Source organism: Aptenodytes patagonicus, chromosome 5, assembly GCF_965638725.1.
Source record: "Aptenodytes patagonicus chromosome 5, bAptPat1.pri.cur, whole genome shotgun sequence".
NCBI lineage: Eukaryota > Metazoa > Chordata > Aves > Sphenisciformes > Spheniscidae > Aptenodytes > Aptenodytes patagonicus.
The window spans coordinates 78963311-78983897 of NC_134953.1; the positions used below are offsets into that span (position 1 = coordinate 78963311).

Consider the following 20587-nt stretch of genomic DNA (forward strand, 5'->3'; position numbering starts at 1 on the left):
CGATTATTATACGGCAGCCCACCTTTGTGTTAGAAATATGCTGTGTAGCTGAAGTTTTAATTAACAAATAAAAATAATCTACAACTTGGGTTTTTGTATGATTATAAAAACTGCTGATAACTTTGTATTTCTCATGGTTTGATTCTAACAATTGTGTTAGCCAATATTATTCATATGCAGAGGGTCAGGCATGTTTACGGTCAATGATAATTTTCATTACAAAGGCTGCTTTCAACTAGAGTAGGCTTAAGTCTAAAATGAATTGGCATTTTGGCCCTAATACTTGATACAAGTGTAAAGCTATGCCCCAGAGAGTACATTACCTCATAATGCCTTTAGATTGCTTTAGAAATTGGATACATTCACTATCTTGCTAATAAGATAGCTATAATTTCTTTCCATATTTGCAAGACTTACTTTATTAGTGTTTCAGAAATACAGGGCAAATAACTGACATAAAATGACACTGTTCTGAAGTTGGTGTAGTTACACTTTTTCATAGGAGCTACATGTATCCGAGAATCGCATACTTTGTGAGACTTTGTACTCTAGTAGAGAATTACTTATTCTTACATTGTCTTAACTACAGGATACTTGGTGCTTATCTAAAGCAACATCCTCAAAAATGGATCACTTGTCAAAGTGGTACACACAATATCATCCTCTTCAGGCTTTGGAAGGAAAATGCATACAGTTAGTACAGTAGGAAACCCCCACTTAGAAAGTTGTCACTTTTTTTCATCCTTTTCCCCTCTTTCTTTTTTTTTTCCTCCTTTTCCCTTCTTTTTTTTCTCTCTCCCTTTTTTTTTCCCGCCCTTTTTATCTGAGGGGTAAAATGATACCCTCTAAAGCGTTTGGCTATAATCTGGTAGCACAAGGACTTTTCTTCCTGTAACTGAAGTATTAGGAAGCTTTTTCAAGGTCATGTGCTGAATGGTTAAATTCAGCGTGGCATCGCTCTTTGTTGGAAGGCTTTGTGATATGAGGGAAACTTGGTAACCTCTCTTAGTGGTCAAAAGTAGTTGATTTGTTCATGAACTTTACCAATACACTGAATGCTTTATTCTATTAAAAACCCCAAATATTGCCTTATTGCAAAAGGTCCCCAAACCACCAATTATAGACATGTCTTAAGGCTTGTTCTGGCTCTCTCTAGTGAAACTATCTTCATCCCTTTGATATGTTAGTTATATTCCCACTAGAAGAGGGGGTTTTGTGTTTGGTTTTTTGTGGGTTTTTTTTTTTTTTGGTTTGTTTGTTTTTAGGGACAGTAATAATGAAATTCAGGGGGGTGGTCAAATAGCATGTGTTTTCCTGACAAGATGTGCTGGTCATACCAAAAATTCACAGATTGTTTTCTTGTGCAGTTGCTTTCTATGTAATCCTTAGGGTAGCTAGAATTAATAACAACTTGATGAGATAAAAAGTTCTCTAATGATCCCCTCCTATTAAAGTATAAAATTAATTGCATGCTTGTTTGGGAAGGAGGTTCAGGACAGGCAATTACTAAACAAAATAATCAAGTCTTTATACTCATTGTGCCTTACCCATGTCACACACAGTGAGTATTTTATTATTAGTAATGATGTTCTTTACAGAAGATCATTCAAGAATGGACAGTGCCGTTATGCTAGGCACTGTAACTGGGAAAGCGGACAGGTACTGCTCTGAGCAGCTTCTAATCGAAAAGACAAAGACTGGGAGGAATAAAAATCAATCCCAATAAATAACATGATGTCGGTTAACTTATAGCACGGCGAACTTGCTTAAATCGCATTTTTACTGCATTTGTCAGTATATTGCACTGGTAACATGGTAAAATAATACACACAGACACACACATGGAATCCCTCCATACTCAAGGGAAACCATTAAAATGTCCCCTGTCCTCATTTCAGGGTGTTCTATAGATAAGATTCCTGATATTCAGCTGTAGCTTTATCTAAGTAAATAAATCATAAAAGTAAGTCTTTACTGACTTCACTGATTGCATTATTTAAGACATTGCATCATTTGCATTGCAACCATACAAGACTTTTTGTATCGTTCCCAGTTCTTTTCACAACAAGTGGGATTTTTCTGGAGAAAAACATAGAATCAGATTACTCCACTTTCATTACATCAGGTTGTATTGGGGGTTTTCTTTGACAAAATTCTACATATAACTTGAATCTTAATGCTGAGTGGAAGTATTTTAACCTTTCGTTCCATTATGTATTACTAATCCAGTTACCTACTTCTTAATTATTAATCTTAGAGTTGCTCATATTCATTCTTAAATTTAGCTGTGGTCAAAAAAGACCCAGTCCTGCTGGAATTAGAATCAAATGAGATTTTGCTCTTCAATTCAATGGCAGCAGAATCAAGCCTTCACTTTTTGTCATTCTCCACTGTTACTGCCTTTTTTTTTTTATTCATGGCTCTTGTTTTTTCATGGCTTCAGTTCTTAAGGAAATTTATGGAACAGCGGTCCTGATACCAAGACCTATGGCACTCCCCCCTATTAATCTTATCCTGTAATAAGAATCGGCTGTTTATTTCTTCCCTTTGTTTTATGTCTCCACAATTTTTTTTTACTCCCTTGGGACTTTGCTTCTCACCCATGGTTACCAAGTTTCCTTAATAGCCTCTTGTGATGAACAAAATGCCACATCTATAAATCTTTCTGTCTCAATTCATCCACCGTTTCAGTAGATCTGACCTTGAGAAGTTGTACTTGAGCTTTGAGGGCCTCCAGATATTTAACTTCTCTCATGTACAAAATGTGGCCATATTCCAGGCAGCTGTGTATTTGTAGATAGTGGAACAAAGCAGTATCCTCTCCTAATCTGGCTAAACCTGCTGAGCTCCTACCCTCCTTGCTTTCTTCTATCTTCACCTGCTTCCAGTCTGGTGGTGTTTTATTCTTTAAAAAAGACCGAATGCTGTACAAATGTTGTACCGCATTTTAAAGGGTGCTGGTAAATGCATCTGGGGCAAAATGCTGGGCCAATTTTTGCTTATATCAGAGTGTACACAGTACAGAAATAATTTATTTTTCTGGGGGAAGTTGCTGCTTTGTCTCTGCTCTCTTTGTACACCTACAAATCTATGAGGTCAGCTTTTTATATTTTTGGTGGGGATTTTACCTTATTTGTATTTTGACATATGAACTATGATTTAATAGCAGAAAGATAGCTTCCTTTCTCATGCTGGAGTCTTTTTGGTAATCATACTGTTGCTGATGTGAAATGGATTAACTTTAAATGTCCATCACTAAGTCTAAGTAATAAAAAACAAATTTAGGTTTCTATCACTGTTTAATAATTAAAGCCTTTATCAGTATAAGCAGAGGCACTTTATGTGTATGCTTTTAAATTTGCTGTTGACATTAATACTTTCAAATGTTACAAGCTTAATTGCCCACTAGATGAACAAGTTATTTGTAACCAGTTTGAAATGAACAGAGAAGCAAGCTCCAAGTATATTTAACTTTTGTGTTTCACCATGTTTCTGTAACATAGAAAAATGATACCAAACTTGGGGGGGTGGGGGTGGGGAGAAAGCTGACTTCTATCTTTCAACCTTCATGTAGCAGATTTTAGTCATCATACCTTTTTTCTTTGGCAGAGCTCCCTAACATAGTTTTGGCAGCATTGAATGGTGATGTCACATGCTGCTGTAACCTAAATTGCAGTAGTTCCTCATGCCTCCAAACGGGGAAGAGGGAGGTACTGATTCCTAAACTTTCTTCAGTTCTTCTAATGTTTATGCCAAGTACCTCCAGCACAGAATGTGATACAAAATCCTCGTCGAGAGGGGAGGGAAAGGGGAAAACCATCTTCGTGGCTTTACCTCAGTTTCATAACTGTAAGCTCTGTTCCCCAGGCTTAACGCCTGAATGGAAGTGCTTTGCATTCTAATACATACTGTTCTAAGGTTGAATGTGCAATGTGAGAGGAGGGGCTACAAGAAATGTTGTTTGTCTTGGAAACCTTGAGAAAATACATTTTAAATTCTTAGATGATGTGGGGAACAAAAAAACATTTGATAAGAAACGTTCTTTATTGTTCGCTTTTAGTTTGGACTATGGATAGCTGGATTGCTGCTGTCCTTCGAACTCACGAACGCAATTAGTTAGCAGTGGGACACTGCAAGTCTCAGACCTTGCAGTCTCACATGATACTGCAGGAGTAGGATCTTGTCATGATTCACAAGTGCATTTATTCCGCAAATAGTCTGGTAGGTATAAAGGGCACTTTTATGATGTCAAAAATCAGTCATCAGCTTGAACATCATCTTGAATTAGGATCTTACAATGATGAGTTATTGTACATACATTTTCATCTTGTAAGCTACAAGTCACTAAAAATTGCAGTTCTCTTTATAATTTTTTCTATAATATCTTTATGATATTCTAAGTGTTTTTGAATTATTGGTCTCATGATCAAATACTTTTTAAAATTGCTATCTCTCTACTTAATTGTATGCTGATTATGCTTAATCATAAATTATTTACATAACTTTTAAGTCACACTTTCACAGCAGGAATGATTATCATAATGTCCTACTTAAGTACAGAGTAGGGGCTTTATTTTCTTTTTCCTTTCGATCGTTCTTTTTTGTGGAAGTTGTTTGGAGGAGGAAAAAATTGTTACAGGTCTGTCTCATTTATTTTGAACTATTTCCAAATGTTTAATGTTGTTAATCAATTAACGTAATCTTTATCAGATAGTTTAAGGAGTTGTATTAAAGGGGAGGAAAATAACATTAATATTTTTATTCGGTCTATTTATTTGCTGTACATACCCTTATTAGTTATGAAGTTAAAAGTTCTATCAAGGTATGATAAGTACTGGAAGTAATTTCAATTGAGTTAACAAAGGGAATAGAATGAAAATAATTTAAAACTGGTTCACACCAGCAATTCTTCGTGCACTATTAACTGCTAAGATCTAGTCACAAAACATTATTCTGAGGAGAAAAGGTTTAGTGAACCCTAGAAATTGGATTTGATTTATGCCAGAAAATCTGCCTTTTCACTGCTTGAGATTTCTATGGAAGGAAGCCACAGTCTTTTACCAAATGGTTTCTAAGGTAACATCTTATAGCAGAGCATCTGAAACCAATTTGGTTGTTAATGAGAAATAGTTCTCACGGCGGTGGGAAAGTGTGGAGTGAAAGAAAAGGCTTCAAGATTTGGCAGTCTGTCTGTAAAGGCATTTAAATAAATGTGTGCTGCTGGTCTGCTTATGAAATTTCTACATGGATTACACATTCATAATTGCCTTTCAAATGTATCGGTCACTTTCCAGAGTTGTCCTCCCCTATAAATTTCATTGAGAAGTTCTGCATGATAAAAATATTTGTACACAACAGCTGAATAATTTAAATAGCTGGCACTTTCCAGTGGAAAGAGCTCTTTACTCCTACAGAAAAAACATTTGCATTTTTGGGATGACAGTGTATTTTTGCTGCTAGAAATACATCAGTGAATTGGTGCCATATGAGAGCCATAGCATCCCACTGATGATAGATGCTACTTGCAGACTTTCTGGGCTGCTTGTGAGACGCATTCTGAGAAGTTGCTTTTATACCTCCTTTTCTAAAGTTCTGACTAGATAAATGGTAGGTCATTGATCAGAGGTGTACAGTCATTTTATAGTAGATGATCTGAATATCTTTCACAGTCAGAGCCTATTTGGGATGGAGGGAATAGAGTGCTTCTGTCAACAATGGCTCATTGCCATTTCTTCCTTCCTCTCGGGAAGAGAGAAAACTAGCAATTCTGGCTTCCCTTTCCCTGGATATATAATAAACATGTAATGGCTCTCTCCTACCCTTTTGCCTTGCAGCAAGGCTGTATTCTTCCATTCTGTTCCTTGGTGCCTGTGTAGAGTTGCCTGAGTAGAATTGCGGAGTTTAAAATCATGCTTGCCTACTTTTCTTCCTCATGTTATTGAATGCTATGAGCTTATTCTAACTGAGTCACACAGGAGAAAAACAGTCTCAGAGTGACCCCTTTGCACTAAGCAATGGGTCATATTTAGCAAAAAAAAAGGAGAAACATTACCAAAGTAAAACTTATATATATATATATTAAAAAAAAGTAATATCCACAATCCAGATAGCTTTTACAGAGGCAAAAGAAACTTTGTGGTGTAATCTCTAGACTTTACATAGGCCAGGTCTATTAACAATGTTTCATTAGCATAGTGATATTATTTAGGAACGTGAAAACACCACATCCATACAGTACAGCTGTAATGCCATAAAATGTGTGTAAATGCAATGAAGACCTCTATCAGGAATTCTCTGGTGAATCTTCTTATACCAGTATGTTGCTACAGCATGGAAGTACCTGCCTTACTGTGGTGCTGGCAGGGTTGTCCTCACTGTCCTTTGAGGTTTGCAGAAGCAAGTTCATGCCCATACTTCAACTACTCTAGCTCATGTTGCACCATGTTTGTACACAACAACCTCTACCGGCACCTGTTTATTGGAGTTACAGCACTGCACTGGCATTTCTGTGTTGTAGCCTCACAAAATGCAATTGTTCCTGCAACTTTTATACAGCTTTGGCCTTAAGTGACTTGAGTTTTAGATAAACCTGTGTGCTGCTTTAATTCTGACCAAAGCATTGGTTATATAATACAAGTCTGCTCAGGGCCCTTCAGGTATCGTTGACATTGTCTTACCAGTTCTTCTAGAAACCCATCATCTCTATAGGTTCCATTCCTGCAAGGGCAGCTGCTCCATTATATATACGTTAGATGCCATTCTCAGACTCTGAGTAAAACGTGCAAGTTATTTTGTAAAAGTGATTGTGACTAAATTTGGATCCCATAACTGGAAGTACTCCGTAGTTGCCTTATGAAAATTGTAGAGTGTAATAGCTTCATAACAAGCTTGACTTTGTTTGATTGCACCTGCTGCAGAGGAAAGCCCTACGCTCTACAAAAGAAGAGAGGATGCTATGAATACTTCGTCATCTGATGCTAAATATGATTTTCAGAGTTAACTGACCCTGTTAAGTAAAAACCATGCCAAAATACAGCAGTAAGAACACTTGCGTTCTAGTGCTGTGGTTATAGAAAGTTAGTGTGACATTATCTGGTTGTCTGAGAGCAGCTCTAGGGATGGTGTTGGGGAACGTAATGGAAAGAAAAGCTCCAGGAGACAAGTTCACGGAGAAGGTCTTTCTGATTATTTGGTGGTTGGCTTGAACACAACTGTGATTTTTTTTTTTTCTTTTAATTTTAATAAACCCACTGAATATATAAAATTATTTAACTGTTGCTGCTGAAGGGGGGACTTTTCTTGCCCCATCACTTGCCCAAAATTTAGTGGTTTTTTCCCTTCTGGGAAGTTTTTCAGTTCATGAACAATTCTAAAACTATACACTTTTTTGGCCATTTAACAATCTGAATCAGCTTGCCAGAGGATCATATGAACAGCGAAGGAGGAGGTAAGACAGTAAGCAAGGACAGTAAGTCAGGATTGCCTATCCTTGAGCCATTCCATAGAAGAGGCATGTGGGTTTGTGAATGGATTAGCAATAAACCTTGACATGTGTTATATGTTCATTTGCTGTATGCGTAGGCAACATTTTATATTTTATCATCAAATTTGCTCATAAGGTAATTATTGAAATCAAACTGTATTGACACCAAAAACTTTAATGTATTCATAAGATGCATTATGTGGCAGTAGTGTTGAAAAAATAGAAATAAAACTAATAGAACAAGGTATTTCAAGCCTATTATGGTGTACAATACCATATACACACAATGAGTATGTAAACATTGATAAAAGGATGTTTGAGATTTTGCTTTTAAGAGTTCCTTTCTCAAGGGATTACTTGGAGATAAAAAAATCAGCAAAGGAATGGGCATTTTTGTAGGTGTTTTGTTTGTCAACTGTTTTAATTTAGTACTGATGTCAGAAGATAATTAATCCGTGATATGATCTCTAAATATCCTGGCTTGCAGTTTCACTAACAGGAACTCTTCTAATGTAAGTGATTCCATTGATTTCAAGTAGCCAAAGTTATTCATATCACAGAACATTTTTACATATTCAGATAAATAATACTTTCACATTTCACAAAGAACGTGAAGACACACTCCTCCACAAAGGGAGGGAGAAAACAGGGAGAGAAAGTAGGTCCTGATTCTCTTTTGAAAAGCTGTTGGTGCTTTGGAACTCTATCTGTAGTTCTACAGCTTCTGTGAAGGAGAACAGAAAGTTTAATGAGGCTGAGAGTCAGCTGAGATGGTGCATAAAACTGGGAGGGGGGAGTGGCATTTTGGTTTGTTAGTCATTTTACATTTTGTTGTGGGGGGTTTTTTTAGGGGGAGGACGGGTGGGGGGTGTTGTTGATTTTGTCTTTTTGGGGGGAGTTGCTGGTTTGTTTTTTTGTTTGTTTTTTCCCCTGTAGCAACCGCATTGGAACAGGATTCTGCCTTCCTAATAATCTTTGAAACTTTTTATGGATTGCCAGAGCACATTTCTTATCCAAGTTTTGATAGCTGTGGTCTTCAGGATATCAAAAAAGTGATGAGTGACCATGACAAAAAGAACAACGTAACTAATTAAGCCTAGTTTTCAATGGATTTGTGCCCTTCGACCTATCCATATTTCCACTGCAGTATCCTTGTCCCTCCCAACCACCGATTTTCACAGAATCTGTAGGAATGTAACTATGTCGGACATCCTCAGTTCTGTCAAATTTGGATTAGTTCAGTCAGTGAGAGAACAGTGCTATTGCCCTAGGAAAACAAGTTAAAATACTAGCTAAAAAGTAGGGAGTGTTTCCAGACTTATTTATATTTAACTTCATTTATTAAAAGGAATTCCTATTTTTTATCAGAGAATTCTAGAATAAAAATATATTAATCCAGTATTTTTAGAAGCAGTGAGAGGATGGAATGGGTCCCAGTTCATATTAGTCTTAAATGCGAGATTGGATTTTGTCTTTAAATATGCATGTATAGTGTGAATTACATCTCTGTGAGCAAAGGGTAATCCCAAACATGTAAGAATGTTAATATGTTCAAATAACATTAAGTCCACATTTAAAATGTTAAAAAAATAGAAATTTAAGTCACTCCACCTTCTTTTGTCACCCTTCTGCACCTATGAATTGTGAGATACTTAATCACGTGAGTAAACACAAGAAAACTGTGATTTCTAGAGTCTAGAAGCTGTTATGTTAGTAGCATAATTAACTTAGAAACCTGTTCGTGATTAAGTTGGCTTTCAAAGTGGTAATATTAGATAATTAAGCTTTTAATTATTATTTAGTGCATCAGTACTGTTGTAGTTCATTTTTAGGCACAGAAATTGAAATAATTCCCTCCAGACTGATTTTGGTCTCTTTATTTCTTGTGAAACAAGTCTGCGTGCCATCACTGAACGGGGAACAATAACAAAAGTATTCTGAATTTTCCTTCTTTCCCACTCTCTCCCCTTAACTTAAAAGGGTTAAATTAAAAAAAAAAAAAGTTGTTTGTCCTAAATGTTCTTGCTGAAATCCATTATGCATGAAAAGAGTCTGAGTCCATTTGCAAGACCTCTAAATGAACTCCATTCATTCTGTGCTTAGAAATGTCCATTCAGCCAGAAACAGACACAATAGTTACAACCTCCTTTATTTGGCACCAGCACCAGCTTATTAAAAGTGAAGGGATGGTTATGAAAAAGTATAGTAATTTTTCTATGTTAGTTATATAATTCTTTAATAAAATTCCTTTAGGATCTGAATAATGTAATAACTGCATATATGTTCTTTGCCCATAGTTGCAATGTAGTAACACTGCATTCATCTAAAATTCTTAAACATTCATGAAGATTTTGAAATAGCTATTCTCAAAATGTAAGTTGATCTAGCTTGACTTATTTTGATGTAAAACAAACTATAGGGACATTATATCTAGATGACTCAGAAATTAAGCCAGTTATTAATCATAATTAGTGGCTATGGAGAAAAAAGTTTTAAAGTTTTGTCTTTTAAAACAGTAAAATTTTGTTTACATTTGGAAGGTAAAATACTTGATACACATGTCAAAATTGTACAAATATAGTAGTATAATTTCATCACTCTAAAATCCATGAAGATAAATCAAGAATTCAATACTCCACATTTTGTAGGTCATGAACATAAAGTGGGGATTGTCCCATTGTGATCAGCAGAACGTCATGATCCTCAGGTGTGTGTGTGTGATATCAGACCGTATTATATCTTATTTTAAATGACTTGAAGCATTGAGCAAGATTACAGAGGCATCATTGGCTTTCCTTCTAAGACTGGGAATGAACAAAAACTGTAAGCATTTAGGAGAACCTGGCTTGCCTTACACGCAGGTAGGACTTTTGTAAGTTCTCGTTCTTGCATGTGTTGTTACGACGCGTGTGAGAGCGCCGTGCAGGCTCCCGTGGGCGCTCGCTCTCCAGTTCAGGTATGGGAGGTTCTAAGGATGAGTCCAAGGTAACTGTGTGTGTTTTCATTTGTTTCCTTTTTCTGACAGCCTGGGTGGCCGTATACATTTGTTAATTTCATAACATGCAGATAGTGTTTGATGTAGAAATAAATATTATGTTTGAAGGGAAAGAGAAAGTTAAGGGCAGATACAGATTTCACTTTATGTTATTCTTTGACCTGGAGTCCTTTATTTATTTAGATTCAGCAGTGGCTGAAGACCCTGTTGCTGTTGACTGTCACGACTGCACAGGGCCCTTCTGAAGTTAGTGACGTAGCCATTTACATGCCGTCTATTGTTTATAGCACTAGGGCCTTTAAGTGCCAGTCATCATCTTAGAAGGTGGCTTTGGTAGCTGACTGGAACTGACTGAGCATTTCCTCCAACAAACTGTAGAGAATACTGTTTGTGGGAAGTGTGTGAGTGAGGGTGAATGGGTGAGGGGCTCACGGCAGGAAAAACAACTAACAGGAAAGGGTAAGTAGAAACATCATCCTCCTTGCTCTCAACCAGTTCTTTATCTGACAGTCCTCCTGCTGGTTGCTTTTCCTGCTGAGTCTCCTCCTCCTTCCGTCCCCTTGACATGCAAAATACACATCCAGTGAATACCTACACAATGAGAGTTCAGTACTTTGTTACTGAAACTCCCTGTATGCCCATTCTGTAACTCTTGTGTAGGATTCCATTGTTTTGGTTACTGCTGAGCTTGACATTATGTGAATTGCACCTGCGGTATGGCCCAGTCTGGGGTTGTACAATGCAGTAATAACCTGAAGCTACCAGGAGTTCAACAGAGTAAACGTTTCAGGATATGCTCTCTGCAGAGTAAATTGCTTTTTCAGTTATATTTTATTTCTTACTGTTAGTATTTCATCTGTAAATGTTGCGCTCCTATATGAAAATTAAGTGCCATATACTAATTTTCCATAAAGTATGTGTTTTCTCTTTGATGGTCTTCAGCCTGACTTCTGAAATCACTTCTTTACAGTTAGATGCTGTTGATATTTGATTTCGCTGGAGTTATTTCTGATCAGCGTCAACAGTCTAGCACTTTATGTATTTTCCCAGCCTAGAGATCTGTCAGTTCCCATTTGTTTACTATTAGGAAATGAAAATTGAATAAGAAGGTTCTGCGACAATATACAAAAAAAGGAAAGCAAAAATTAAAAAGAATGATAAAATATGTCCCTCATAATTCACTGCTGACAATTCACTTCTGATTTTGTTTGTTTAGGTACTTCCCATCAAGGTGGCTATTCCCATGATGCTGTGGTCCATGCATTACAAAAATGTGGCATTCGTCATATTGACACAGCAAAAAGATACGGCTGTGAATCTCTCCTCCAAAAAGCCATCAAAGAGAGCGGTGTGAAGCGGGAGGACCTCTGGATAACTACGAAACTGTGGCATAGTGATTATGGCTATGAAAACACAAAAAAAGCCTGCTTGGAGTCATGTGAAAGACTTGGTGTTGAATATCTTGGTATGAATCTTTACATATAGCTCATTTATTGCGCCTTCCATGTGAGTATTTGCAAAGATGAATGAATTCCGGAAAAAAATTATGTCGTACAGATAGATCACAGAAAACAAATTCTGCCTTTATTTACACATCTGCAGATTTCTTGTTCTGTTTGATCTCTAGAAAGTTCACATGCATATAATTGAGAGCACAGAATTTTTCCTTGTTGCAAATGTTTTAAAACAGATCAAGGTATGTTTTGTAAAGGTATGTTTCATTGTTAAATAGATTTGAGGATCCACTACATGAGTTTTATATATTTTGCTAAAAACACCGAAAACCTATGAAACAAGGATTCATAAACTTTACAATAATTTATTGGTAACAGGGCAACAAAAATGCCTAATTTCTTGTGTGGTCTGTTGAATCTCAAGGAATGGGGGTCCTTTCTAAAAGTTATTTTGTAGGTGTCGTGGTTTAACCCTAGCCGGCAACTAAGCACCGCCATGAGCCGCTCGCTCACTTCCCCCTGGTGGGATGGGGGAGAGAATCGGAAGGGTAAAAGTGAGAAAACTCGTGGGTTGAAATAAAGACAGTTTAACAGGCAAAGCAAAAGCCGCGTGCACAAGCAAAGCAAACCAAGGCATTCCTTCACTCCTTCCCATGGGCAGGCAGGTGTTCAGCCATCCCCAGGAAAGCAGGGCTCCATCACGCCTAACGGTGACTTGGGAAGACAAACGCCATCACTCCCAACGTCCCCCCCTTCCTTCTTCTTCCCCCAGCTTTACATGCTGAGCATGACACCATATGGTGTGGGACATCCCTTGGGTCAGTTGGGGTCAGCTGTCCCGGCCGTGTCCCCTCCCAACTCCTTGTGCCCCCCCAGCCTGCTCGCTGGTGGGGTGGGGTGAGAGGCAGAAGAGGCCTTGACTCTGTGTCAGCACTGCTCAGCAGGAACGAAAACATCCCTGTGTTATCAGCACTGTTTCCAGCACAAATCCAAACCACAGCACTGTACCAGCTACTGTGAAGAAAATTAACTCTATTCCAGCCAAAACCAGCACAGTAGGTCTATTAACTTTTAAAAATTCTGAATAACTGCTTTCAGTTTGGTCTGTGTGATGCAATATACTTTGGGGAAAGTGTTAGAAGTATCTACAAGACTTTAGAAGACTAAATCTAATAACACTGAATTAGACTTATGCACTTTCAAACTTAACCCTGATCATAAACTTCTTGTAGTCAAAGATGTGATATTGTTACTCCGTTATTAGACAGGAAAAGAGCTGCAATAATGATGCCAATTAATTCTTTGCAACAGGTCATAGGAGAGGAGGTACCTCATAAAAATAAACATGGTATTTTTTTAAAATGCTTTTGCTGCTCCTTCCCTAGCTAGCGCAATGAAAAGAAAGTGGAGGTAGAGGAAGATAAATTTAAAGTAATAGTCTAAAATAACAACGTTGGTGGAGATAGCGTTTATGCCGATCATCAAGGAATAATTGACCTAACCATCAGACATTATCTGTCAGTGTCCTGAAAACCTCGTTTTGCTTCTCTTTCCTCACCCTGTCCCACTGTTAAATAAACTTTAATGAGGAAGTGAACGGCTTTTGTGAAGTACAGATTTTGCGGAATTAATGGCATATAATATTAATGGCAGCTGTGTGCTGTATTCACTGGCTTTTTTGCTTGGGTACATTGCAAGATGAAAGGAAAAACTGTATCTGTTAAAGACTGAGATATTTGAATGCACATCTTTGGCTCCATTCTTTATGGAAATGTATCTTTACGGAAATGTATCCCTTAACTTCCTGCGCAGGTACAGAATAATGCAAAATGAATTAAAACCTCTTTTTGTCTGTCCCATGCAAATACAGGTCACTGCAAGGAGACTTTCATAAACAAAGTTTCAAGCCCTGACTTTCTCCTCTCAGTTAAGAAATAACGTTTCCTCCTCTCTGCTTTCTACTTGTTATGTTTTGTGTTTGCATTCTTTTTTTCTTCTGCTTGCTGTGGCACTGGTGCTGAATGTTGATGAGAGGAAAACTTGACTCACTTCCAGGAAACCATTTTCGGTGATTCCTTTTGGTACTGTAATTTGCTTTTATTTTCTCAGGTAGTAGACTGATTAAAGTAGGTGCTCACACAAATACTCAGTTTACATATTGCTGCTAAGCAGAAATACGTGAAACAAGGAAAAAAATATGTGAGAGCAAGAAATGCACAAATACTGTCACTGTGTGAGTAAATCCTTGGAATGGCATAAACAGAACTTCAGTTTGTTAGATATGTTCAGCTCTGAGACTTCTTTTGCTCATATTAGTAAGACAAATTAAGGAGTATTACAACTGCCTGTGCAATTTGCCTCCATACCAGATTTTCTCCCCCCCACCCGCTTTTTTTTCTTTTTTTTAATACTCTCACCCACCTTCCCTCCTTCCTCACCTTTCTTCCACTGATGTGGAGATGTCTGAAAAATTTATAAAGCTCTTCCTGAACCACCACTTAGTCTGACATAGTGACCTAAATCAATGGCTGGCTTCAGTTTGCTTTAACTTGGCAATTTGTAAACTCTGATGGCTTAGGAAATACTTCACGTGCAATTCACTGATCTGTCAATGAGGATGGTGACCTCCGCAAGAAGGATGGGGTGGCAAATGGAGTAACGGGTTTGGCTGCTTGAGTTTAATCTCTGTTGGATCAACTCCACAGACTTTTTGTTAAATGCAGTATGATCTGCATGCGTGTGAAAGAGAGACGGTTGAGTTCTGTGTTTAGTGCTATATATGCTGGGGAAGTAGACCCTTAAAGGGGGTACAATACGTGGTGTGTTTCATGGGGTTCATAGAAAGCATCACGCTTTAGGGAGTCCTGTACCTCCTGCCTGAAAGCACCCAGCTGGTAGGTGCTATTGGAAGGATTTTTAAGCAAAAAGTGGCCATGTCTTGAAACATGAACTTTTCAAGTGTTTCAAGAATGCTTAGAGTAAGAGCTTTTTGATGGAAATTTTGAGGGTTATCACGAGTCTACCAAAAGTAAGTGGAATGCAGAAGATTGGTTTGAAAATATGGTTATAAGCTTGTAGAACTAAGCTTGGATATCCTAGCTCTGTTTTCATTCATACCTGCATTTTACGTCCCTTTTCTGCTGGCCAGTCTACGCCATAGAGAGGACATGAAATCCATGGCAAGAAAAGATCTGGTAATAACAGGGCAATTTGTGTCCAAGCTTATTTAGGAAAGTAAATCCTTTAGTTACAAGCATGTGTTAAAACTGGCAGTTTTTCTGAGAAATAGGAATGTGAAATAAAGGTACATGAAATGTACCTAAGTCAGAATTTCCTGATTTTGTTACATGATACTAACCAAATACGTGGTGGTTCGCAGCATTTCCGTAAGATACATGGTTCATATAGAAAATTGAAAGATCCTAAATAATATATCTGTGAAGTTAGACCTTTACGTTGGAGGGAAAGTTAGTCATTCAGAAGAGTGCAAAAAGAAAAAGCTGTAGGAGCCCTGGCTGCTCAACGTGCAGCTAAGTTCTTTGTTCCAAGGCGGGTGCTGTTAATTTTCTTCAGGATCCTTATGGGCTACACAGTCCATCCATGCAGACTGAATTAGAGACTTGGGAAATAACCTAACAGGAATTGATAAATCTGTGCATTGGCAGTATATAGAATGCCAGCTGTTGAAACAGATGAACTGCTGAAAGCAGTTGCAGCTTTTTAAGAGAAAAAGTGTTCCATGTAAAATACTGTTATGAAACCTTTTCGAGAAACACTTTTCGGGCAAATGATATTAGGAGAGCAGCGTTCCAGGATTTTTATTTGAATCAGTAGATTATATATCCATGAGAAGCTGGAAATTTGTATTATTTGTGGGCAGTGGTTGTAACAGATATTCTGCTCCTTGCATTTTCTAAATGCGGTCCTCAACTAGCAGTCACAGTAAACCAATATGAAATGGCAGCAAATCTTACAGGTTTGGCAGTAGCAGAATACATTCCTTGGGATTTGGATCAAACCTCCAAAGTAACTTCTTCTTGAATGTGATTTGTGGGTTACCGAATTCATAAACAATTTTATTTTCCTTTTGACTGTTCCGAGTCTGTCACGTTCAGGCAAATTTAACCTATTGCAAATCCCCAGCTGGAGTTGGACAAATGTTCCATCGGCCTATTCAGTGTAATAGATGAATCACGTGAATGATGATAATACACCCAATTCAGATTGTGTATGAATTCAGAACACTTTGGAGGTTGCTTCACATTGGTCCTTGTTCCAATAGAATAAAAAACAACAACAACAACAAAAGATTGGGCGGGAGAGAAAAATGCATCATGTACATACTAAGTGCGGTGACGATTGAGAAAAGCAGGGAAAATACAATCATTGCATTAAGATAACTGTGCTAAACATTGAAAAAATATACTTTTGCTTTTAGGTTTGATATGAGCCAGGGCTTGTTCTTCAAAACTAGGTTTGTTATCGTGAGTTTTGACCCTTTTTCTAATACTGTATTAGGAATTTTAATAGAATTGCAAACTTTTATTTCCATGCAACATGCTGTTGGCTTTTAAATGTGTGAAATGTCCCTGTACTTTTGAGTTCAGAGGAACTGTGTTGATTGTAGGTGCTGCAGTACCGCTAAGAAGTAATAAGCCACTCTATTTTAAATGCCTGTGTGAAAGCAGTTCTCACATTAATTTTAGTTTTCCTGCAGCCCTGTGTTTTGACATGTGAATGAATTTCAGGCCCACACTGTACCACTACAGCTTGATTGTCTGTAAAGGATGCTGTAAAAAGCTGGTAAATACAAAATTTGATTGTGAATGTTTGGGTATTTCTCTTCTTTCTCAAGTGCATCCTGATACTGTGAATCACTGGGTTTTTTTATTCTGAGTTAAGATTATTTAAAAAAAAATACAGTTGGAAGACATCTCAAAGTATTGATTAATCTGTCCCACATCACAAGGCACAGCCACATCATTCTCAACGGATAAAAATGTAGCCTGTTCTTAAAAACCTCCAGTGATAAAGTTACATGTCTTGATTACTGGAACCTTAAGCCATTTTGATAAATTAGTTTAAAACTAATTTCTTGCCTCCAAAATGAAAATAACAGTGTTTGTGCTCGTGTAATCCCCCAGGAGGGGAAATATTTTAAGCAAAAGAAAGCGTGTGGGTGTAGGTGTGAATGTGCGTACAAATGAAATCGTAGACCTTGGTTTGTGAGATGCTTACTGTTTTTATTGGCCTACAGGTATTATGGAAAGTTTTCTAACAGATGCAGTAGAAGTAAGCAGATCCTAATTTAAAATGAGCTATGCTTAGTTTATTTAAATAGAGTGGCAGCTGCATTGCTTGCTGCAAGGCACCTTGTATTCCTTCTGCTTCTAGCTGTGCTGGGGTGGATTGTGCATGACGGGCAGAAAGACTGTTCTACTGTATCTCTGAGATAAGGCACCTTTGCCCCACATCTTTCGCGAACACCTCTCGCAGTCAGGAGGACTGCGCTTTGTGATCCAGTAGATGTTTTCTAGCCCTAAATGTGTGTATTTCTAACTGCGAAGTAATGTTTATTTCAACAAAAAGCCTAAATTAAAATAAAAGTAACAGGACAATATGGACGTCACATACCTGATAACCTCACCTTTCTAAAATAAAGGACCGACAGCTAATCACGTTTGCATTGAAGAGGTCTCCGACACTAATACAGGGAAGGGTGGTGTACTGCATTTTTTAAATATTCATGGCCAGAGATCTTTTGGTTATCAAATCTGTTAAAAGCCATCCTTCTGAGAGCGCTTCAGTTTCTTGGGCTGAGTACAAAGCATCTTTGTATATGGAAGTCCATGGTGTAGCTATTTCTGTGAACATTTGCAAACTGTGATGTCTAACTGAATAGTCAGGCTTTTGGAAAAGTAGCTTTTGGTGAAATTCTGCTGAAGTTAATGATTATTTTTTGTTGGTGTTATACGACGTGTTTCTGCATAGTTAAGAAGTTCTTATGAGTCTAATTTGGAGAACATAACAAGCAGCAATTAAAGATATGTAATTCTTCCATTTCTATGTAGGTAGGCATCAGATACCAGTAACCTTCACCTATTTATATATGACATTTGCTTTATCCAAGCAAAAAAATTTGAATTGAAACATGGCAGTCTCTATGCAGTAAGTACCACCAGTGGCATATATAATTTTGGATCAGAATGAACGCTTGATATTAGCAATTCCTAATGCTAATCCTTGGGATTGCGTCTAATGTAAGTCAGTGGAAATTTTAAGAAACTTTATTGGCAACAGAATTAGAGCAGTCCTGAGTTTTGAACATAACCTTACCAAATGCTTTAATCAATATCCCAATATTAGTTTTCACTTAAATGTCACAGAAATTGGTATTTATTCCCATACTATATATCGGTATTTATTCTTAATAAATGCAACTTCTTTCTTCAGGGCAATTAGAGAAGAAGTAACTGTTCGCAGATCAGCGATGAACAAGACTGCGTGTGGTTTTTTTACTCTTTTCTAAATTGGGATTGGATTTTATGTATATAAGGGCAAAGAATGAGCAACTTTCTCTTTAAATGTGACGTAAATCCAGATGCTGCAAATCGTTATATATGAGTGATATTTGCTTGTCTGAGCAACTGTGTTTAAAAGTCTAATGGGTTACTGGTATTAGAAAGTGCAAATTTAGCTCATGATTTTTGCGATAGACCCAAAATTTTTTCCTCGATACATCTGTAATGTATCTTACTGTACAAAATTCTGTACTGTTCTAATTAGATTCTTAATGTAAGCAAAATACTCTCTTTAACAGTGTTGCAATGATGTACCCAAATGGGAACTGGTGTATTATAGTGAATTTCATGTTACCTTTTACTCGTAAATCGAGGTTGAATTTGTATTTATAGAGGTGGAAAGCTAATATACCAGCCCACTGGTATAGTAATCGTTAGTGCAAAAAAATATGGCAGAGGATCTGTGTTTTCACAAAGAGGTGCTGTAAATGAATGGTGTGATGCATTCAAAGAACAAAAAACTCTGCTCATTGCAAATGAGTCTGTCTTTTTTTTATTTCTTAACTCTGTATTTGAACTGCCAAAAAAGGAATTTTATAAAGCACGATGACAACGATGCGCATCTCAGTCATGCATTTATTTCCTTTTCCTGTTTTGTGTCAGACTAATGTATGCAACAAAGACCCAACACCTCTTTGACTGGGATGCCTGCAGTTACTTGTTTAATCTGCAGTTAGGTTTTAAATAGAAATATAATTGTTTTCACAGTATCTCCTAAGTTTCTCCTTCAGAATGTCTAGCAGTGTCTACAAACTTATAAAGGAGTTATAGGTCCTATAATTTTTGAAATTTAGGTAATCTGATTTGGAACTCTGAGTCCAATACATGTAAATTTCTCATTTTTAATTTATGTTGGCAATGCTTCCTTTTGCAGTAGGAGGATGGTCTTTTGTTGCATGGAGACAACACAAAAAAAATGCTTTCCTGAAACAGCCAGGATCAGCAGCTGCTTGGATAATTTCATCAGCAGTAAATCTTAATTGTGTTTGAAATTGTGCTAATATTTCATAAAATGTAGTAAAGCATAATTTTGTTCCCTTAAAATATTATTTTTTAAAAATCACAAATGCTGCCACAAAATCATAGCAAAAAACCTGCATGAAAGAATGTGCTGTAATTTCCAACAGAAATTCATATTGGAAGTATCCTTTAGAAAGGAAAAAAACAGACCCACTGCTGAGTTTGTATAAAATATCTATAGAACTGCCAAACATATTTATCTTCCATAAACTTGAAGACTTGTAGCACTTCAGCAGTAGTCCGGTCTTAATTCAATTCCAGTGACCAAAATCCCTTTGACTTAAATGGGGCTTGTTATGTGTTGAAAGTTTAAGTGCATATGTGACCATGAAATTCTGATTACAGTGACCTAAACCTGTGGCACATGTGCAACTTCCACTACCTTTAGTTGTTAATGAAATGTTGCAGATTTTGCTTATTAAAACTAAATGGATGTATACAGTAATGATCATGGAGTAGTAATTGAAACCATTTTGATGATAATATGTTAGGGGCCATTATGGAGGGAAAATGCTGTTTCACATTGTTTGTTATATATATATATTTTGGACACTTTAACAAGTAATCTGGTTCTGTTTCTTTTTTAGATCTTTATTTAATACACTGGCCTGATGCACATGTTCCGGGTAAAAGCAATCGAGAGGTCCGAGCTGAAACCTGGAGAGCGATGGAGGAGCTCTATGAGAAAGGTGATATTATAATGAAAACCTATCTTGGCAGAAGGAATTAGAGTGCATTTTGGGATTTGGGGAATTCATAGTGAGAGATGTTCAAAAACTTAATTTGAACTGGATGCTCGTATTTCAGTGGGATTTGGGTGAGTTATGTGAATCTCTTTGGAAATTGCAGCATTAGCATTTTGGTAAGTTAAATAAGAGAGCTTTGTCTTGCTTGTAAATAATACATTGCCAAATTCTGCCCATGAGATTAATGATGGTGTGCATACTTTCTTGCGGAAACCTGCAGATTACTTCGAAATGTATATGCCACTATAGAACATCTTTGTAGTAGCCTTCTCTGTTTTAAGTACAAATCATGCTAAGTTTTACTTCCT

General features: G+C 37.1%; 1 protein-coding gene across 2 annotated transcripts in view; it reads left to right on the forward strand.

The window, feature by feature from the left end:
- Positions 1-20587, forward strand: part of LOC143160534 (putative oxidoreductase ZK1290.5) — a 53291-nt gene that overhangs the window by 4436 nt on the left and 28268 nt on the right. For both annotated transcript variants that reach the window (XM_076338272.1, XM_076338273.1), the window contains exons 2-3: positions 11695-11943; positions 20121-20222. In XM_076338272.1, the coding sequence (XP_076194387.1) occupies positions 11695-11943; positions 20121-20222 (351 nt within the window). The remainder of the gene's footprint in view (positions 1-11694; positions 11944-20120; positions 20223-20587) is intronic.